At 42.3% G+C, this 18,515-nt stretch overlaps 2 protein-coding genes across 3 annotated transcripts in view; one reads left to right on the top strand and one right to left on the bottom strand.

Moving 5' to 3' along the window:
- LOC146650810 (axonemal central pair apparatus protein HYDIN-like) overlaps window positions 1-16,757 on the top strand; it is a 54,245-nt gene extending 37,488 nt beyond the window's left edge. The window contains exons 70-93 of the mRNA XM_085384706.1: window positions 18-160; window positions 662-886; window positions 981-1,141; window positions 1,418-1,512; window positions 1,670-1,889; window positions 2,018-2,218; window positions 2,297-2,423; window positions 2,843-3,008; window positions 3,526-3,673; window positions 3,786-3,993; window positions 4,090-4,311; window positions 5,221-5,390; window positions 6,612-6,810; window positions 10,870-11,022; window positions 11,104-11,274; window positions 11,501-11,610; window positions 11,742-11,964; window positions 12,771-12,980; window positions 13,101-13,264; window positions 14,596-14,746; window positions 14,827-15,057; window positions 15,176-15,400; window positions 15,610-15,891; window positions 16,308-16,757. Of these exons, the coding sequence (XP_085240832.1) occupies window positions 18-160; window positions 662-886; window positions 981-1,141; window positions 1,418-1,512; window positions 1,670-1,889; window positions 2,018-2,218; window positions 2,297-2,423; window positions 2,843-3,008; window positions 3,526-3,673; window positions 3,786-3,993; window positions 4,090-4,311; window positions 5,221-5,390; window positions 6,612-6,810; window positions 10,870-11,022; window positions 11,104-11,274; window positions 11,501-11,610; window positions 11,742-11,964; window positions 12,771-12,980; window positions 13,101-13,264; window positions 14,596-14,746; window positions 14,827-15,057; window positions 15,176-15,400; window positions 15,610-15,891; window positions 16,308-16,517 (4,415 nt within the window). The 3' untranslated portion in view covers window positions 16,518-16,757. The remainder of the gene's footprint in view (window positions 1-17; window positions 161-661; window positions 887-980; window positions 1,142-1,417; window positions 1,513-1,669; window positions 1,890-2,017; window positions 2,219-2,296; window positions 2,424-2,842; window positions 3,009-3,525; window positions 3,674-3,785; window positions 3,994-4,089; window positions 4,312-5,220; window positions 5,391-6,611; window positions 6,811-10,869; window positions 11,023-11,103; window positions 11,275-11,500; window positions 11,611-11,741; window positions 11,965-12,770; window positions 12,981-13,100; window positions 13,265-14,595; window positions 14,747-14,826; window positions 15,058-15,175; window positions 15,401-15,609; window positions 15,892-16,307) is intronic.
- A 478-nt stretch (window positions 16,758-17,235) lies between these two features.
- Window positions 17,236-18,515, bottom strand: part of LOC146650807 (CD209 antigen-like protein C) — a 60,292-nt gene continuing 59,012 nt past the window's right edge. For both annotated transcript variants that reach the window (XM_085384710.1, XM_085384711.1), the window contains exon 6: window positions 17,236-18,039. In XM_085384710.1, the coding sequence (XP_085240836.1) occupies window positions 17,892-18,039 (148 nt within the window). In that variant the 3' untranslated portion in view covers window positions 17,236-17,891. The remainder of the gene's footprint in view (window positions 18,040-18,515) is intronic.

Here is an 18,515-nt window from a genome sequence, read left to right as displayed (position 1 = left end):
TAATTTCTCATTTATAGGTAATTATGAGGTGCTGGATTTTGGTGACTGCCATGTAAACGTTCCATACAAAGAAAGTTTTACTATGACCAACCACAGCAGCAGCCAGGTGCTGAGGTTTGAGTGGCCCCCTAGTGGACCTCATGTCAGCTTTTCACCACAGGTAAAATATCAACAAAGTGGCAGAGGCTGTCAAAACTGTTAAATGGTGGAGCCAAAAAATACTTTTTCATAGCAGTGATAAAATGTGCATTGTCAAAAGTCGCTGGTTAGTTTGGCATTATTTTTGAAACAAAATAATGCCTCAGTGCAATCAGCATTTCTCTTGTGCAATAATTAAATAATTTGTGGTTTTAAATATGTACCAATGACTTTATATTCATTTATTTATTATACTTGCTCTTTTTAAACTTTGTATTGATGTTTGTTTTGTTTTTATGTGAGCTTGTGCAACATAATTTCGTTCTGCGTTGAATATTTGAGGTAGTGCTGACAATGACAATAAAAAAAATCTTGAATCAAACCAGCATCAACAAATAGTAAATACAGCTATAGACATTATTTCTGAACACACGCAGTTCCTTTCCTAAGACATTGATTGTAGTAATTTTACATTTTCTCTTGCTGCCAGCTCAGGAAAACATTTAGCTGCTTGTTGTTACAGGTGGGACACCTTCATGCTGGTTGCTCTAAGGAAGTGATTGTCACATTTAGCTCCAGCAAGGCAGTGACTCTGTCTCAGCTGCAAATGAGATGTAAAGTTTGCCAGGTGGAGTTCCAGCAGCCTGTAGAGGAGGTAGCTGACTGGGATGACCGACACAAGATGGTACACTGGCTGAGTTCTTCAGAGAAAGCTTCAGATGCATCCAAACAGGCTGTAAAGGACAAGGTACATGTGGGCCCTAGCTTATTGTGTTAGAGAGACAAGTGGTGTCAAATGCTGTATAAGGAGACAAGTTAATAAATCACATTCTTTTATCCAGGTGATAAGAACAGATCCTGAGCCTTGCTGCTCTGTGGTCGACGGCTCTCAGGTGGAGCTTGAATTACGCATCAGTGCTGTCTGCGACTATGTGAAGTTAAGCTGCAGCACAGACATCATCCTCTTTGAGAACACCATGCTTTTCCAAACCAGGCTGCAGCAGTAAGTCAGGTTTTGTGTACAACATATTCCAAGTCATCAAACCTAATAATATATAACATGGTATTCTTGTGAAACATTATTTGGGGTTTCTTATTCATCAGATAGAAATGAAAATACTAAAGATCAAAAAGATAGCCACTAAAGGCTTATATGTGATGTATATCTAACATTACATTGCTCAACAGTGGGCACCATAAATGTAAATTCAAAAATATGTCTTTCTTTCTGAGTATTTCTGAGTGTTACTTTTTTTGTTGTCTGCACACACGCACGTAGACTGCAGGTTGTGAATGAGGGAAGTTTGAAGGTGGAATTCTCCTGGGAAGTTCTCATGGATCCAAGCAGCAATATTGTCAGCTGTGACCAAGAAGGTACGACAGAAATATTATATCATCAATATTATTGGGTCAACTTGTCATTGTTGGATTTGATCCTGAAAATAAGTGCTATTTCTTTCTGTACCTACACGTGAATACTTTAAAACCTGGACTTGACTCTGTGTAAATGTCTACATGTGGTGTTTAACAGAGGGGACCTCGACTTCTCGACCTGGCAGCAGATCAGCAGGATCGCTGACTGAAGCCCGTCCTCTGGCGAACTTGTTGTCACTTCTAATGTTGAACCCTGAGCTTCCTCCTTTCAGCATTGAACCCAGCGTAGGGACCATGAAGCCGGGTGCCAGGCAGAACTTCACTGTTCGCTTTTTACCCCTGCAGGTGTCCACTTTTCAGGGAAAGCTGTTTTGCAGGTAAGGGAAGTGTAACATTTCCATGCAGGTAAACGTTTAACTAGGTATTTTCTTCAAGTTTTTTGAAAATGGCGTCAATGGTTTGGATGCTTTTCTTTCCTTTTTGTGAGTATGCACTTTTCTTCCAGTATTCTGAACTTGCAGGATGGGGAACAGGTCCCGTGTATCTCAGTGTGTGGCCGCAGCCTTTTGCCCCAATTCCACTTTGACCTGGAAGATTCAGACTACATCAGTGGGAACCGTCGTAACTCTGAATTCAGTGGCCCTCTGGACCCAAACACCAGAATTTTGGAGATTCATGCCATTGGTTTGTCTGTACCATCAACAAGGTAATAGCAAGTAAGGTTAGAACTTCTATCTCTGTCAGTGTAACCCGGGATGTTTCATGCTCTCGGTTGACTCTTTAGGTCTTTTAGTGTGGTGAACCCAACCAGTAAGCCCTACTCATTCAAATGGAGGTGTGAGGACAAAAGTAGGAGCCATTTCCACTGTCTCATTCCATCTGGTGTCATTCCCCCTGGGAACAAAGCAGAAGTAAGAATAGACAGAGTGCACCCCACATAACAGTGATGGTCTTTTCGTCGTAAAGTATCTCACAGAGTGTACTACCTCATTCCCATCTTGATCTCATTTTCTCCATTAGTCAGTCTTGGGTTCTCTTCTTTTACCTTTATCTGTCTTTATTCATCTCACTCACTCCATGTGTTTTTCTTGAACTAACAGTATATAGCATTATGACCACCTGCCTGATATCTAGCCCCCCCACCCCCACCACCACCACCACCTCTCTTTTGCCATGAAAATACCAAATAACTGTGATGCACTGGGTATTCTGATACCTTTCTATCAGAACCACCATTAACGTTTTTGGCAATTTGAGCTCCAGTAACTTGTATGTTTTCATGAATGAGTCTTGGCCACCCCTGAACCTGCTTTGTCTGCTTTGTTTGTAGGTGTGTTTTGAGTATGTTGCCGAGCAGCTGGATGCAGTGGAGTCCTTCTGGACCTTCATTGTTGACACTCTCTCGCTATCTGTTCCCTTCCTATGTGTGGGCACTGCTAGAGAACCAATCACCTATCTCGACAGACCTCACTTTGACTTTGGGGAACTGCTTCTTGGTAATTCAGTTTTAATATATACAAAAGCAAACGTTCAAATAATCCCTTATACTCATACTTTGTGCGTATTTGCTTCTTTTGATGGTAAAATTAGATGATTTTTTGTCTTTAACTGGCTTGGCTAATGAAATGCAACAAAGAATACATGTCATTCAATTGAGCTTAGATTTACAGCAAGTGTGATGATGTCCTGCTCTGCCAACTCAGTCCCTGCCTGCATCAGCTGATGGCTCTACCAATGCCCTTCCACAAATCCAGTTGGCAGCTCTCACACAGGGCATGCTACCTAAGTTTCTTTAGCCTGCCTACGGTTGATGTGCATCTGCAAGCTGCTTTGCAACCCACTTCCAACACAGCTCCTCTTTCAGTTTATGCCTTAAGATTAGTAAATATACTGTCTCTAATGATATCTTGGTGTTAATGGCAGATGTGTTGCCACAATAGGTGTTTCTAAGAATAAATTAATCTATCACATTCTGATACAGATTACTTTGAATTTTTCCATGTACTCTTAAAGGACAAAAAGTGGAACAGGCAGTTAATTTTGTGAGTGAAGAGGAAGAGCCCTTCCATTTCTCTGTGGTTCCTTCATCTCTTTTCTGTGAAGACCAGCAATCGAGGCTCATATTGGAGCCCATGACTGGCACAGTGGCACCCAAAAACAGGTTAATGACATTATAATCTTAATGAGATAGCGATGAAATATGCTCCCCAATGGCATGTTATAGAAAGTCCAAGAGAAAACTGCATCAGATAATTGTAAACTGTTTTGTGCAGGTTGCCATTATTGGTGTCGTTCACACCTTCCTGTGAAGGTTATGTGAGTTTCAAAGTGGTTCTGAGGGTGAAGAAGAAGTCAGAGCCACTCACACTGATCATTAAGGCTGATTGTTTCACCCTGAGCACTTCTGTACAAGTTGAGAAGCCAGAGGGGGGCCTCAAAATGATTGCCCCCAACCACCAAGAAACTCTGGACTTTGGGGAGGTGAGATGATACAGACAAAAATATTCATATGTATATATGTACAGTCACCTTCCTTTACATGACAACTTAGAGCTTCCTGTGTGTCTTTCTGTACAGGTGGGGATTTCAGAGCAATCCACTTTTACTTTTCTGGTGTCCAATCTGTCAAGATTCATCCTGGAAGTGAACTTTGAACTAACGGGTCCCAAAGCACTGCAACAGCACTTAGTCACAAAAACACAAAATGCTGCCATCGATGCTGGGAAGCAGCTGCAGTCTTCACTGTGTTTTTCCCCCCAGTGCATTTGCAACCTCAAAGACGTCAAACTAAATATCAAGGTAATAGGCTGGTGTGGATTTTTACAGAAGTAACATGCTTTAAAGGATCATCGAGGCTTTTAAGACTAAAGGAAAACATCATGCTTGTAGTTCTCTTTTAAGAAAAGCTCATGTACATGTAGGCAGTTTGGCTGAAGTTATCATTTTCATTAGCAGTTATTGTTATACCATAAAAATAGATCATCTTTTAGAACTAAGTCTGTCTATCTGAGTATTGTGTGATGTTTTTTTTTGTTTCCTTGCTGACAGTTTAACCAAAAGGCATTTCCAGTGGAAATGGGCTGACATATCCTGAGCATAACCATGTATAATGTGGCTTTGTAGCTTATCAAGGTCGTGCTAAAACATTTTTTGACAGATTTTCGAGCGCCGTGTACTACATAAAATTGGTTTGAGGTCTGTGAGCACAACCAGAATTCATAAGGCGCACAGGATTATAAGGAGCACTGTCCATTTTTCAGACAATCAAAGGATTTTAAGAGCGACTTATTTTCCGAAAAACACGGTAATAACGACGGCCCGCTTGCATGCCCTACCAAAAAATGTGCTTTGGTGTGTATCTGACGGATGAAAGCCAAACCAGTTCCACACCACTGAAGTTGCACCATTTTTACAAACCAATTCTGGTTCATCTGTTTCATTCGACGATCCTCTTTCGCCTTCTCATTCTCCGTCGCCGCCATGCTTTTTCTGCCATGTGCGTATGAAAACAAAGGCACTGCGCATGTGCGTTTTACCCATATTCTATCGCGACATTTTATTTTCTTATCATTGCCTAACACTATACCGGTATTACCGTGAACGGTATGATATGGCCCAGCCTTAGGTGTGAAAGATAATAATTATTGAGTTTTGCTTTCTGGGCATTTCCCTTTCTGATGTAAATTTCTTCTTGATTCATCTCATCAGGTGAAACGTGGGCCAACATTTGCCTTTGATATAAAAGGCAAGGCTGTATCACCCAGTCTCGAATTCTCCTCTACCAAGCTTAACTTTGGGAAGTGCTTCTTGTACTGTCCTGGTATGGAACCGGCAACTCAGACCCTAGTGTTAAGGAACAATGGCAAGAGGGACATCAGGTGTGTTTAAGTCTCCGAACCATAAGCATGATTTTTTTATGAACTATTGGATTAGAGTTCGCATATTTATTAATATAATATAATATGTAATATTAATATTATATTAACACATAATGTTTTGCTGCAAATATCATCAAAGCAGAACAGATTTATTTAAAAATGTAAGGTAACTGACATTTGATATTTCTTATCTCTAAACTAGTTTTCTGGATTTATGGTAACTTAATGTTAAACAGTTGTTGTCGTAGTTTGAATTCCAGTTTTTCTAGGATTCAAGGTTCTTCAAACATTCAAAAGCTGTTACTGGTTTTACTCTTATCTGGCTCGTTGGCTGGTCCTGTCCTGGCCAACTCGGCATGATGCGTGGGAAGAAGAGGGAGACACTGCTGTAACTTTGCCTGAAGCAGATCTTTAATTCTTTTCATATAGGGCAGCAACATGACAATATCAGTTACACTCAAACATGTGCACATTCAAAACACTTTACAGTTGATTACAGTAACTTAATGACTGTGTCAGCCCTTCATGGTGGTTGCAGCTCAATGTCACATAATCTTGTCCCAGGCTTCCTACAACAGGAAGTAACATCACACAGAAGGTCCAGAAACAAGAGGATCATTTAGAGCCTGATTGATAAATTGCTTTTAATTCAATTTCAAATTTTTACTCAGCATTTTTTCAGTGTCGCAGTTTAAAAATACGCTTTTTTTAACTGCTGCAGCAAACCATGGATTACTCATTTACATTCTGCTCGAATCAGCCAGTTGTTGTATTTGTTCAGTTTATATGTTGCCACTGGGAAACTGCAGATTTTGATGTTGCATAGTTTATTTCTGTTTGACAAACTTTGCAAAATCAACACTCAGAACATCGTAAAAGGATGTTTCTCCTGCCTCTTCTTTACTTTTTAATTTGTGTTTATCATTCGTCCCAAATACAAATACTAGCATATCGCTAATATCGCTGATAGTGACGCCACCAATATATCAGTCAGGCTCTAGTATCATTCAGATTTTTGTTTTTTTGTGTCAGGTAACTCTGAGAACAGCATGTTGCTGTGTAGATAAACAAAAATTTGACTCACAGAATCTGATCCTTCAAATCTTGTGCTTTCAGCAGGATGCCTCAGTTCTGTTTCTCTCCACCACTCAGTTGTTACTATAATCAGAATAAATGAGACTTTGAGAGTCTAAAATTAGATTCCTGTCTTCTGCTCCTCAGCATCCAGTGCCAGTTCAAGAACACTGCTTTCTTGGAGATGGACTTCCATGCAGATATTTTGTCACCTGCTGGTGTAAAAGAGATACCATTCACCTTTTATCCTCGTGAGCCATGTCAGTACCACGAGAAGCTCACCTTCATCTTAAACAGCTGTGTCACAAAACAGGTGGAGATACTGGGGCAGGGCATCGAGATGAAGGTGAGAACCACTGTGCATGTGGTGGACTCAACAACTATATTTAGGTTTTTCGTCAAAATACAATTTTGTCGTAAAAAAAAAAGATAATAATTAAAATGATATTTAAAATAATAAAATTAGCACAAAGAGCAACAATAATAATAAAAGAGTATAAAATGATAATTAGAATTACATTTAATACAATAAAATCAGCACATTAGATTAAAACAATAAAATCAGGGTCAGACTGTGTCATAAGCCAAGGAGTAAAAATGGGTTTTAAAAGTGGACAGTGAAGAGGCCTCTCCAATGTGCTGGGGCAGATTGTTCCACAGATTAGGAGCCGCAATAGAGAAGGCCCTGTCCCTTCTGAGCTTTCTCTTGTACCTGGGTACCTCGTCGCGAGCTCCCCCAAGCAACGGCTTTCTTCTGTGTTTAATTTTACTTTTCCTTTATTTTTTCACGAGCAGCACTTGTCTCCTTGTGTACGACCGACAAACCTTACTGGACATAAAAGACGGTCTTTCTTATAACTTTCCGGAGTTCAAGTTTTGCAACACGGACGCTCCGTTTGCAGACCCCCCATTCATCTCACCTGAGACGCCTTTGTTCTCTGGCCCTGGAGGCCGCAAACGCCGACGCAGAGGGAGAAGATCTGGCGTTCTGGTTCGACTGAGACGGCGCACTTACAGACCACCGTTACCCAGTTTATTACTGGCTAATATGCAGTCTCTGGAGAACAAGCTGTGCGAGATTCGGGCACGGATCTCATTCCAGCGAGAGATGCGGGACTGCTGCGTGATCTGCCTCACAGAAACCTGGCTATCGGACAAAGTACCGGACTCCGCAATACAACTGCCGGGGTTCTCTGTGCACCGCGCGGACAGGTCACAGGATCTTACTGGGAAAAGCAGAGGCGGTGGTGTGTGTTTCATGATCAACAACAGCTGGTGTGATTATGCGAACGTGCACCCGGTCAAATCCTTCTGCTCACCGGACCTGGAGTACCTGATGATTAAGTGCCGGCCATTCTGGCTACCGAGGGAATTTACAGCAGTGATTATTACGGCTGTTTACATTCCCCCACAAGCCGACACTGACCGTGCACTCAGGGAACTGTACAGCGCGATCAGCAGCGAGGAAACCGCACACCCAGAGGCAGCGTTTATCACAGCCGGAGACTTTAATAAGGGAAACCTGAAGAAAGTCTCACCAAAACTCCATCAACACATCCTTTTTAACACACGCGGAAACCGGCTACTCGACCACTGTTACACCTCTTTCCGGGATGCGTACAAAGCCCTCCCCCGCGCCCCATTCGGCCAATCAGATCACTGCTCCATCCTGCTCCTGCCCGCCTACAGGCAGAAGCTGAAACAGGAAGCTCCAACCCGGAGGGCGGTGCACTGTTGGACGGACCAATCGGAGTCTGCGCTGCGGGACTGTTTTGATCACGCGGACTGGGAAATGTTTCACGTGGCCGCCAGAGACATTGATGAATACACAGACTCAGTCTGTGGATTTATCAGGAAATGCGTGGAAGATGTCGTCCCATCCAGAACAGTCAAATCCTTCCCAAATCAAAAACCCTGGATTAACGGAGATGTTCGCGCGGCACGGAACACCGCCTTTGCCTCCGCGAACACATCGGACTACAAACACGCACATTACCAACTCCGGAAGACGATCAAAGCAGCCAAACGTGAGTACAGGGACAGGGTGGAGCAACAGTTTGACAACCCTCGGAGTATGTGGCAGGGACTAAACACGATCACAGACTTTAGAGGGAAAACCAGCACACCGCAGACCACGGCCTCTCTGTGTGAGGATCTAAACGTATTCTACGCTAGATTCGACGCAGCGAACACCATGAGACCGGACAGTGTGCGCACCGCGGATGACGTCAGTGCGCACACTGTGTCTGAGGAGGATGTGCGGAAGTGCTTCAGGAAGGTGAACACACGCAAAGCTACTGGTCCGGATGGGATTCCCGGCCGCGTCCTCAGGTCATGCGCGGCTCAGCTGGCTGGAGTGTTCACGCACATCTTCAACCTTTCCCTCTCTCCGTCTGTAGTCCCAGCCTGCTTCAAAATGGCCACCATCGTCCCTGTACCCAAATCCTCCACCATCTCCTCATTGAACGACTGGCGACCTGTAGCCCTGACCCCCATCGTAAGCAAATGCTTCGAGAAGCTGGTCAGGGACTTCATCTGCTCTGCACTACCCGACTCACTGGACCCTCTACAGTTCGCATACCGCCACAACAGGTCCACTGATGATGCCATAGCCCTGACACTACATACTGCCCTGTCACACCTGGAGAAGAGAGACACGTATGTGAGAATGCTGTTTGTAGATTACAGCTCAGCATTCAATACCATCGTTCCCTCGAAGCTGGACAGGAAACTGCAGGATCTAGGACTGAGCAGCTCCCTCTGCAGCTGGATCCTTAGCTTCCTGTCTGACAGACGCCAGGTGGTCAGACTGGGCAGCATCACCTCATCCCCCATCACACTGAACACTGGTGCTCCACAGGGGTGTGTACTGAGCCCTCTCCTGTACTCACTCTACACCTACGACTGCACAGCCACTAACAACTCCAACATCATTGTGAAGTTTGCGGACGACACTACAGTGGTGGGTCTTATCACCAACGGTGATGAGACGGCTTACAGGGAGGAGGTCAGCGCCCTGACCCACTGGTGTCAAGACAACCATCTCACCCTCAACGTCGCAAAGACAAAGGAGTTGATAGTGGACTTCCGGAGGTGCAGAGAAGTACACACCCCCATCACCATCAACGGCGCTGCTGTGGAGAGAGTGAGCAGCTTCCGGTTCCTTGGTGTACACCTGGCTGAGGATCTTACGTGGTCAGTACACACAAACAAAACAGTGAAGAAGGCGCAGCAGCGCCTCTTCTTTCTCAGGAGACTGAAAAGATTCGGCATGAGCCCCCGCATCCTCAGGACCTTCTATCACTGTGCCATTGAGAGCATCCTCACTGGATGCATCACCACCTGGTATGGCAACAGCACCGCCTACAACTGCAAAGCTCTCCAGCGAGTAGTGCGGTGCTCTGAACGGATAATTGGAGGTGAGCTTCCCTCCCTCCAAGACATCTACAGGAAGCGGTGCCTGAGGAAAGCGGGGAGGATCATCAAGGACTCCAGTCACCCCAGCCATAAACTGTTCAGACTGCTTCCATCAGGAAGGAGGTTCTGCAGCATCCGGTCCCGAACCAGCAGACTGAGAGACAGCTTTTTCCATCAGGCCATCAGACTGCTGAACACGTCATAGACACCTCAGCTTCACTACTGGAACTTCAACATTATGCACTCCATACTGTATATAAATGCCACTTGTTTTGCACATATTCAACTCTGTATATTTTATATATTTTATTATTATTATTATTATTTATTTTATTTTTTTACTATTTAATTTGTAAAAATGTGTATACACACACACACACACACACACACACACACACACACACACACACACACACACACACGTAGGAAAATATTTAGTATACACATCCAGAAATGCATACACTATTATATATTGTACATATATTTATTCGTTTCAGGTTGGCCATTCTTGTATTTTGCTCGTTTGTGTTGTTGTGTTTGCACATCTCTGTTGCTTGTGGGGCTCGCACACAAGAATTTCACTCGCATGTGCTGTGCCAGTGTGCCTGCACATGTGATGTGACAATAAAAGTGATTTGATTTGATTTGATTTGATTTGACCTCCAGGAGCAGCTTGTCAGCCTACACCTAGAACATAGATTGAATACCCACCTCACAGTGGTTATGGATGGATTAAAAGGCATCTTTTAGATCTAATATAGGCTTATATCAATATAGCATTTAACTGTATTATGTGTTTGAAAAAAGCAACTTGAACACATGTAAGATTTATAAAATCAAGCTACATATTTAATAATTTTATTGATATTAGATTTTCAAAAACCTGGATCCAATGTGAAGATGCTCTGATGTCCACTGGCTTCATAATTTGACCATAAAATGTATCAAAATCAGTATGTTTTTAATATCATATCCTGACTTTTTGTAGCTGGAAGTTGAGCATCCAAGGCAGAAGAAGGTGAAATTGGGACCTCTGAAACTGGGTCAGAAGATGAAAAAACAGGTGGTTCTAGTAAACCGCAGCAGTATCGACCTTTCTTGCACCCTAATGCTCAGCACAGATACACCAATTGATCAGAAGGTATGCAGACAGACAACGCAGGCAAGATATGCATAAACAGCAGTCCACTCGAGCAGCACTTCATGTCACCCTCTCTCCCAGGATCTGTGTTTCAGTCCAGAAGGTGAGCTGAAGCTGAAGTCTAGTGGCGGATCATGTAATGTTCAGATCCATTTCTCACCTCATCAGCGCATTCGTCCCTTCATTGCTGAGCTGCAGGCAAAGTGTTTAGGCTTGATCCAACCCCTGCTGACCATCCAAGGCTCTTGCCAGGTACATAAATTTCACTGTGAAACAGATAATCTGTTTCTTTATGTGTCTTGATCAGCATCAGCTTCTAGGAGTAAATTGTCACATAAAATATTTTTTAATAAACCTTTCCTTCAGACTTCCTTTAAAAAAGTTCTGAATATAGACTGTATTACTAATATGAATTAAACTGAATGCCATGATCTTATAACAACGATTACCGTTAACATAATTCACAAAAAACTACCAGGGTGTTGAAGTTCAGCTGGACCAGGACTGCCTTTCCTTTGGAGCTGTGGTCCAGCACTGCCAGGTCAAGAAGAAGATTGTCATGACGAATACTGGCGACAGTAGTGCCAGGTAAGGTTAGACGCTACCAGCAAACAAATCTCCACACAGACACACAGTATTGTATTATTGCAATCAGGTGTCACATGCACAGGATTATATCCTCCTATTTGCTTTTTACTTTTCAATCCACCTTCTTACAGGTTTAACTGGAAAACAGAGGATTTTCCTGCAGAGTTGTCCATTGTGCCATTAAAAGGATTTATCAACCCAGGGATGGAAGTTTCCTTTCAAGTGACGTTTGCCCCTGTGGAGCTGCGTAACGACACAAGATATGAGAATCTGTCCTGCTTTGTGGAGGGTTCCTCGTCACCCATCACCTTTACTGTCACTGGCTCCTGCATCGCCACCTCCACCAGCAGAGAGGTTTGACTGAAGCACCTTTTCAGACAAATACAGTGTTGAGTAATATAGTAAACAAACAAAAAAAACCATCTGATTGATCATTGGATAGTTACTTGTTAAGAGCTATTTCAGGTTAACTGAATGCTTTTGAAGACCAGTGAGGATGAGAATGTGTCATATTTACATGATGCATGTATGTGATCTAACTTTTAAAAACCACTGACTTACATGTGTAAGTGATTATTTGTGCTATTGAGTTAAAAGTGAGAGACTTTGATCTTACCTTTCAGTATTCACATGCAGAGCAGCAGTGCTGTATGTATTCAGTAAACTAACGAATTCTGTTTCCATTTAATTATTTTAAATAACCACATGGCATGGCATAGTTTCAGGTTTCTAATACAAATCTGCTCACTCACATGGGACAGTGTTTCCAGTAACCAGTCAATAAATTCAATAAATTTGAAACCAGATGATGGCACAATAGTAAAGATGACTGTGAGTGTTTCAGATTGTAGGAATGGTTAGAGGTCAACATCAGGCGATGTGAAACATATATAAGAGTTTTTAAAAAATATTACTTGGCTTCAATGAGCTCTGTAACACTAATGTCTACAAGAAGTCTATCTAGAGATTGAGTTGAAGGTAATCTAATTTTTTACCATGACACAGGAATTAATTTCTCATATCAGCAGATGTAGCTCAGATGTGGGAAGATTATGTTTTGACATCAGAAGTTTAAACGTCATACGTCATCTGTTCTTTGTAATGTCAGCGCCTTTGAGCCATCTGTCACTGAACTGTTGCTGCCCTCTCTCTGTGTGCAGGTGGTGAATTTTGTTTGCCCAGTTCGTGGCTCTCACACTCAGACCCTGTCTGTGCTCAACCCCACAAACCAGTGTTGCAGCATCGCACCTGTCATTGAGGGTGAGCACTGGAGTGCAGCACTCTCTGTGAACTTCGAGCCCCACCAGAACACGGCATTCACGATCACCTACCGACCTATGACCATGACTACTTCTGGAAAGAAACATCAGGTAGAGGAGCAGTGCCATTTTAGTGGCACTGAGTTAAATATGAAATGCATGTAGATACGATTGATTGATTAAATGGATTTAATCCCTGAAAATTGTACATTTGTCCTTCCTTTTGCACAGGGAACAGTCTTTTTTGCTTTTCCCGATGGGACAGGCATGCTGTACTCCTTGCAGGGAACTGCTGATCCTCCTAAAGCAGAGGACACTATTGTGCACGAGCTGCCGGCAAAAACTAGCCACACCGTGCTGCTCCCTGTGCACAACTGGCTCTCTAGGCAACAGCGGTAAAACACTTAAGACCACATTTACTAATCGGGGTAAAAACGCTGAAAGGTGTGGTTATATTTATGGGGAAGTTGCACTGTTTTCTAAGCACAGGCACAGTCAGGTCACTTTAATATGACATGCTGAATCAGCAAGGTTAGCACAAGGTCAAGAGATGATATTCAGCTAATTTACTAACAGGAGAAGTTTGTTAATGGAACCACCAAATATTGTTTATTTATGTGTAATAAAACTTTATTAAGGAAAAAAGTGTTTTTGCAGGTTAATAATGTAATTGCATTGATCAGAACAACCACAAACAACCGCTTCAAACTAACAAACAAATACAAAACATCAAAATAAGAAATGGGCTGCTATTAAAACTTCTCGAGGCATGATTACTGTCAGGATAAGGTCCAAATTCAGCATCATCATCCTTGCATTATCTTTTTTCTTCAGCCATATTTGTTGAAATTCCTGCCACAGAAGCCACAGAATGTTGAAAAGAACCTAATGCCAAAAACTGAAATTTAAGTTTTGTTGCTGCTGATATTGTGTGTCTCCTTTAGTTTGGAGGTCCCAGGTGGCTTGGTATAAGTTTTTATCACATCTTTGTCTGGATTTCCAAATAAAGTGACACGAGTGCAGAAACGTCTCCTAAATCTCTGCAGCAGTAACTGACACATTCAAGTGTAAAAAATAATGTTTTTTTTCTCCTACTTTAAATTGCATGTTGCCATTGTTAAAAATCCATCCATCCATCTTCATCCGCTTTATCCGAGGCCGGGTCGCGGGGGCAGCAGCCTAAGCAAAGAGGCGCAGACCTCCCTCTCCCCAGCCACCTCCTCCAGCTTATCTGGGGGAACACCAAGGCGTTCCCAGGCCAGCCGAGAGATATAATCTCTCCAGCGTGTCCTGGGTCTGCCCCGGGGTCTCCTCCCGGTGGGACATGCCTGGAACACCTCACCCAGGAGGCGCCCAGGGGGCATCCTTGTCAGATGCCCGAACCACCTCAGCTGGCTCCTTTCGATGTGGAGCAGCAGCTGCTCTACTCTGAGCCCCTCCCGGATGGCCGAACTTCTCACCCTATCTCTAAGGGAGAGGCCAGCCACCCTTCGGAGGAAGCTCATTTAAATCATTTGTTAAAAATCTGTTATTAAATATTTAGCAGCAAAATATACCACTGTCTTTACCAGCTATTTTTTTTTTTTAAATATGTGTATGCTGACCCAGAGATAAAAACTGTAGCTGGGTAAAGTGGAAATCGAAAATTTTAATATTCTAGCACTTTAATAAAAAGTGGAGGGAATGATCTCAGTCATGTCATGAATGTTCTCATCTGTGTTCTCAGGTTCCTTGTGCAGCTAGAGATAGTGAAGCCTGATAAACCAGATGCTACAGTGTCCCTCAGGGGCATCAAGTTCATCGATGTCCCCGCCCATGCTAACAGGGACTATGAAATGTCTTTCTTTACATATACAGAGGGACAGTTTAACACCAAGGTTTGATCAAACATCACACATTTCCAGATCTGAACTGACATTTGTTACCCATCATGACATCATTTAATCTTTTTCTTCAGGTGACATTCCGTCACCATGAGACAGGTGAGTACTTGTTCTACCTCGTTACCTTCAAAGCCACGTCTCCAGGAGTCCTGTCCACCATAGAGTTAGTGACACCAGTTCGCCGGGCGGCCTCAGCCACCGTTCAAGTAGAGAACCCCCTGACCACAGCTTCCTGCCTCACCACTGAGTGTAAAAGCCGTGATATCATTGTCCCACCTCAGCACACGGTGCCAGGCCAGTCCAAGGTGAATACTGAATGCGTCTTCCATCATACTTGGAAAACAAACAAACAAAACCCCTAACTGTGTTTCCATAAACAAACTCTAATAGGCACTGTCTGTGAATGTCTGCCTTTCCTTTTAGGGTGTTTTGCCTTTCGAGTACAAGCCTCTGCAAGCAGGCGAGTCTACAGCACGGCTAACTTTGTTCAGCAGTGAGCTGGGCCACTTCCACTATGATCTGCTTCTCAGAGCTCTGCCTCCAGCACCAGAGAAAACTGTGCACTTTAACGCTTTACTGGGCCGTAGCCACACCATCACTGTAAAGTTTATCAACTATGCCCGCTTCAAAACCACGTACTTCTGTAAGGTAAAAACAAAACAAAGAAGAAGAAATAGCCCTCTTCTGTCTTTGTATACATTCATGCTAGGATGACTTTATATGCATTCAGTGTCAGCCTTCATCACTTCTTAAGACACCTTTTTATGTGTTCTTTATAATTTGTCAACACACAACTCTGTGTGTATCTTTCTGTCAGTTTTAAACAGAAATTTTCTCATGTTGTCTCTCTCCTCCAGACTGATTACCCAGACTTTATCGTGGACAAGAGTGTGAGTGTAACTCCGGGTTTCCACGTGGGCTCAGAGGCCAGCGTGGACGTCTGTTTTGAGCCTTCTCAGCTGGGAGAAGTGAAAGGCCAGCTCAGCCTGTCTTCAGGAGTTGGTGGAGAATACATATTTCCCTTACATGGGTTATGCTTGCCCCCCCAGTCTCAGGGCCCGTTCAGCATTAAAGCCGGTGGGAACATCATCATCCCCTTCAAGAATGTGTTCCTGCAAACCACAGCTTTCTCTTTTCTGGTAAAGACCAAGTAGAATTTGTGAAAATGGGCACAGTGAGAAAACCAGACCAAGCAGTGGCGTAAAGCTAAAAATGTCTTATTGACATAACATTAAGTGATTTCCAACATACTAATTCAAACACATCAAAAAAAAGTCAATGTTATTAAAAACAGGGATGTTTTACTGAGGAGTATTTACACTGTGTTCACTGTGACACCATGAAACATTAAATTTGGCCTGGAACAGATGGCAGAATTGTGCAACTCTGTTGTGCAACCCTATGTTTCAACAGATTTGACTCTTGCTTCTCTCTGATACAACTTTCACTTTAGCAATTTTTTTTTAGCATTGATAAATGCTTCAGTTTATGTGCTTCACTTAATAGTGCAGCTTATTTTGATTTTATGTAACCTGAACCCTGTTTATGCCTATAGGTTGACAACCACCATTTTATAGTCAAAGGAGGGGGAAGCATCAAATCCAAAGAGATTCAGAACATCCAGGTGTCCTTTGAGGCTCCTCCAGATGGCTCTCCAGGACCGTGGTTTGGCACCTTGACCATCTCCAGTCAGAGCTCTGAGGGCCACAGGAAGCCCTACTCATGGGTCTATTACCTGAAGGGCCACCGCCCCGAGTCATTATAGAAACATGCAAATATAGAAAGACAGAGATGCCAACATGAGTACAATGAAAAAGGCATTGATTGCCAGATTGTACGATGGTCCAGTTGCATATGCTGACAAGTGACTTATCTGAAGCTTCATTAAGATTTTATTGCCAAAATCTAGAATATCTCCTTGTGTAGTGTGTGTGATTCAAGTAATTAGCTGACAAACCTGTCAATAAATATTTAACAACTGACTGAATAAATTCTGCAAAGAAAACTCGGAGATGCCTGTTACTGCACATATATTACCACATGGGGGGAATCATGAGTTCATTTGAACAGTATATGTGGTCCATTGATAGGTCCAGTTAGATCACTTGACTTCCTTTTTGTATCATAATGACCCATATGTTAACTTTTCACCTAAGTGAATTCATCCAAACTGGCCTGTTTGCTGTTAGACTCATGGCACATTATGGGGAAACTAGCTATACAGCAGTAACTTTCTTATTATCCAAAGTTAGAGCTATCACATCACACATGGTGAGGAGCTGCAGTGTATATACAAAATTCACTCTTTTTACTTTTTAAGGAAAAACACTTTGATACAACCTTTGTCAGACTGTTCCGGTGGCCCACTCTTCCTCTTTTCATGGTGGAAAGAACAAACTTAATTAATTAAACCAAAGTGCACATAAGATGTGATTTACAGACTTGTGCTTAATCATTTATTAATCATAAACAATCAGCCCAGCTTTACTGCTTGCAACAACAAGCCAGAAAAAAAAAAACCCACACAAAACAAAAACGCAATATCCCTGCATTGCAGCAAGTCACATGGTACAGTTCTAGCAAAAAGTTTTGAGAATGACACAAATATTGGTTTTCACAAAGTTTGCTGCTTTTTGTTTTTATGATAGCAATTTGCTTATAATGCAAAACGTTTAGAAGAGTGATCAGATGAATTGAAAAGTCCTTCTTTGCCATGAAAATGAACTTAATCCCAAAAAACCCATTTCCACTGCATTTCATTGCTGCCATAAAAGGACCTGTTGACTGAGGACAATGTCCTGACATCAGTATAACTACTAACATATTGTGACAACTTCTGATTATCCATAAACATATGACTAATATGCGGTGAGCCAGAGAATCTGCTGTAGTTCTGCTTTGGCCACTGGTTCTCTTAAAATGTAAAATTAACTGATATATCAGCAGTCAGCAGTTGGACCTCAGTTCATGTGCTAAATTATGTTTTCTTTTTTTACAACAGGAAGTAAATCTATTTATAAAAGTGAACAGTATATAGCTATAGCTACAACTCAGCACTGCAATGCTTTAGCTAAATAGGTATTCAGAGAGGAATAAAACAAAAATAAAATAATAAATGATAAAGGATCAGGAGTGGGTATTATGGTATTTTTTCACAGACCCACGGCAGAAAATCCCTGCATGAAACATCATTCCAAGTGCTGTCAGATGCCCTGATATGAGCACAGTCCTCTTCACCCCACCGTGGGTCTCCACTGCCATTATCAGGTTGGTCATCTGCCCAGTACCTGACAGATCAGTGAGCACAATTATTATCTTTGAGAAAATAATTAGTTCTGAAACATTTATAAAAGCAAGAAAAGGATGAAAAGATTTTTATAACATCAAAGATTACAGATGATAAAATCAGTTTCCTGGCTTGATTAATCCACTGAATTTATGGATCTACAAACTCTGTAGCTGTTAAGAACAAATTGCAACAGAATGCAAAACAAAACTTGGTGAAAAAAAAATAAGCTACTCTGTGTTTTTTGTTTGTTTGTTTGTTTTTCCCTGTCAGGAGATGATGGTAGTGTTGGCTGGTGTCTCCTATATGTGGTTTTATTTCTGTTATTCATTTTTAACTGTGTGGTTAACACATTTGACTTACACAAATAATATCCCCAGTTTAATTCCAGGAGTCAATTAACCAGGTTAAAATCTGTGCTAAATCAAAACCCTGTGTTTTCACCTGCTGTGGTAACCCCATGGGAAATAAGGAAGC

The sequence above is a fragment of the Rhamphochromis longiceps genome, linkage group LG16 (assembly GCF_057381845.1).
Source record: "Rhamphochromis longiceps isolate RC_006_pf linkage group LG16, R_longiceps_female_GT1.1, whole genome shotgun sequence".
NCBI classification, from domain to species: Eukaryota; Metazoa; Chordata; class Actinopteri; order Cichliformes; family Cichlidae; genus Rhamphochromis; species Rhamphochromis longiceps.
This window is presented reverse-complemented; position numbering and strand designations above follow the sequence as displayed.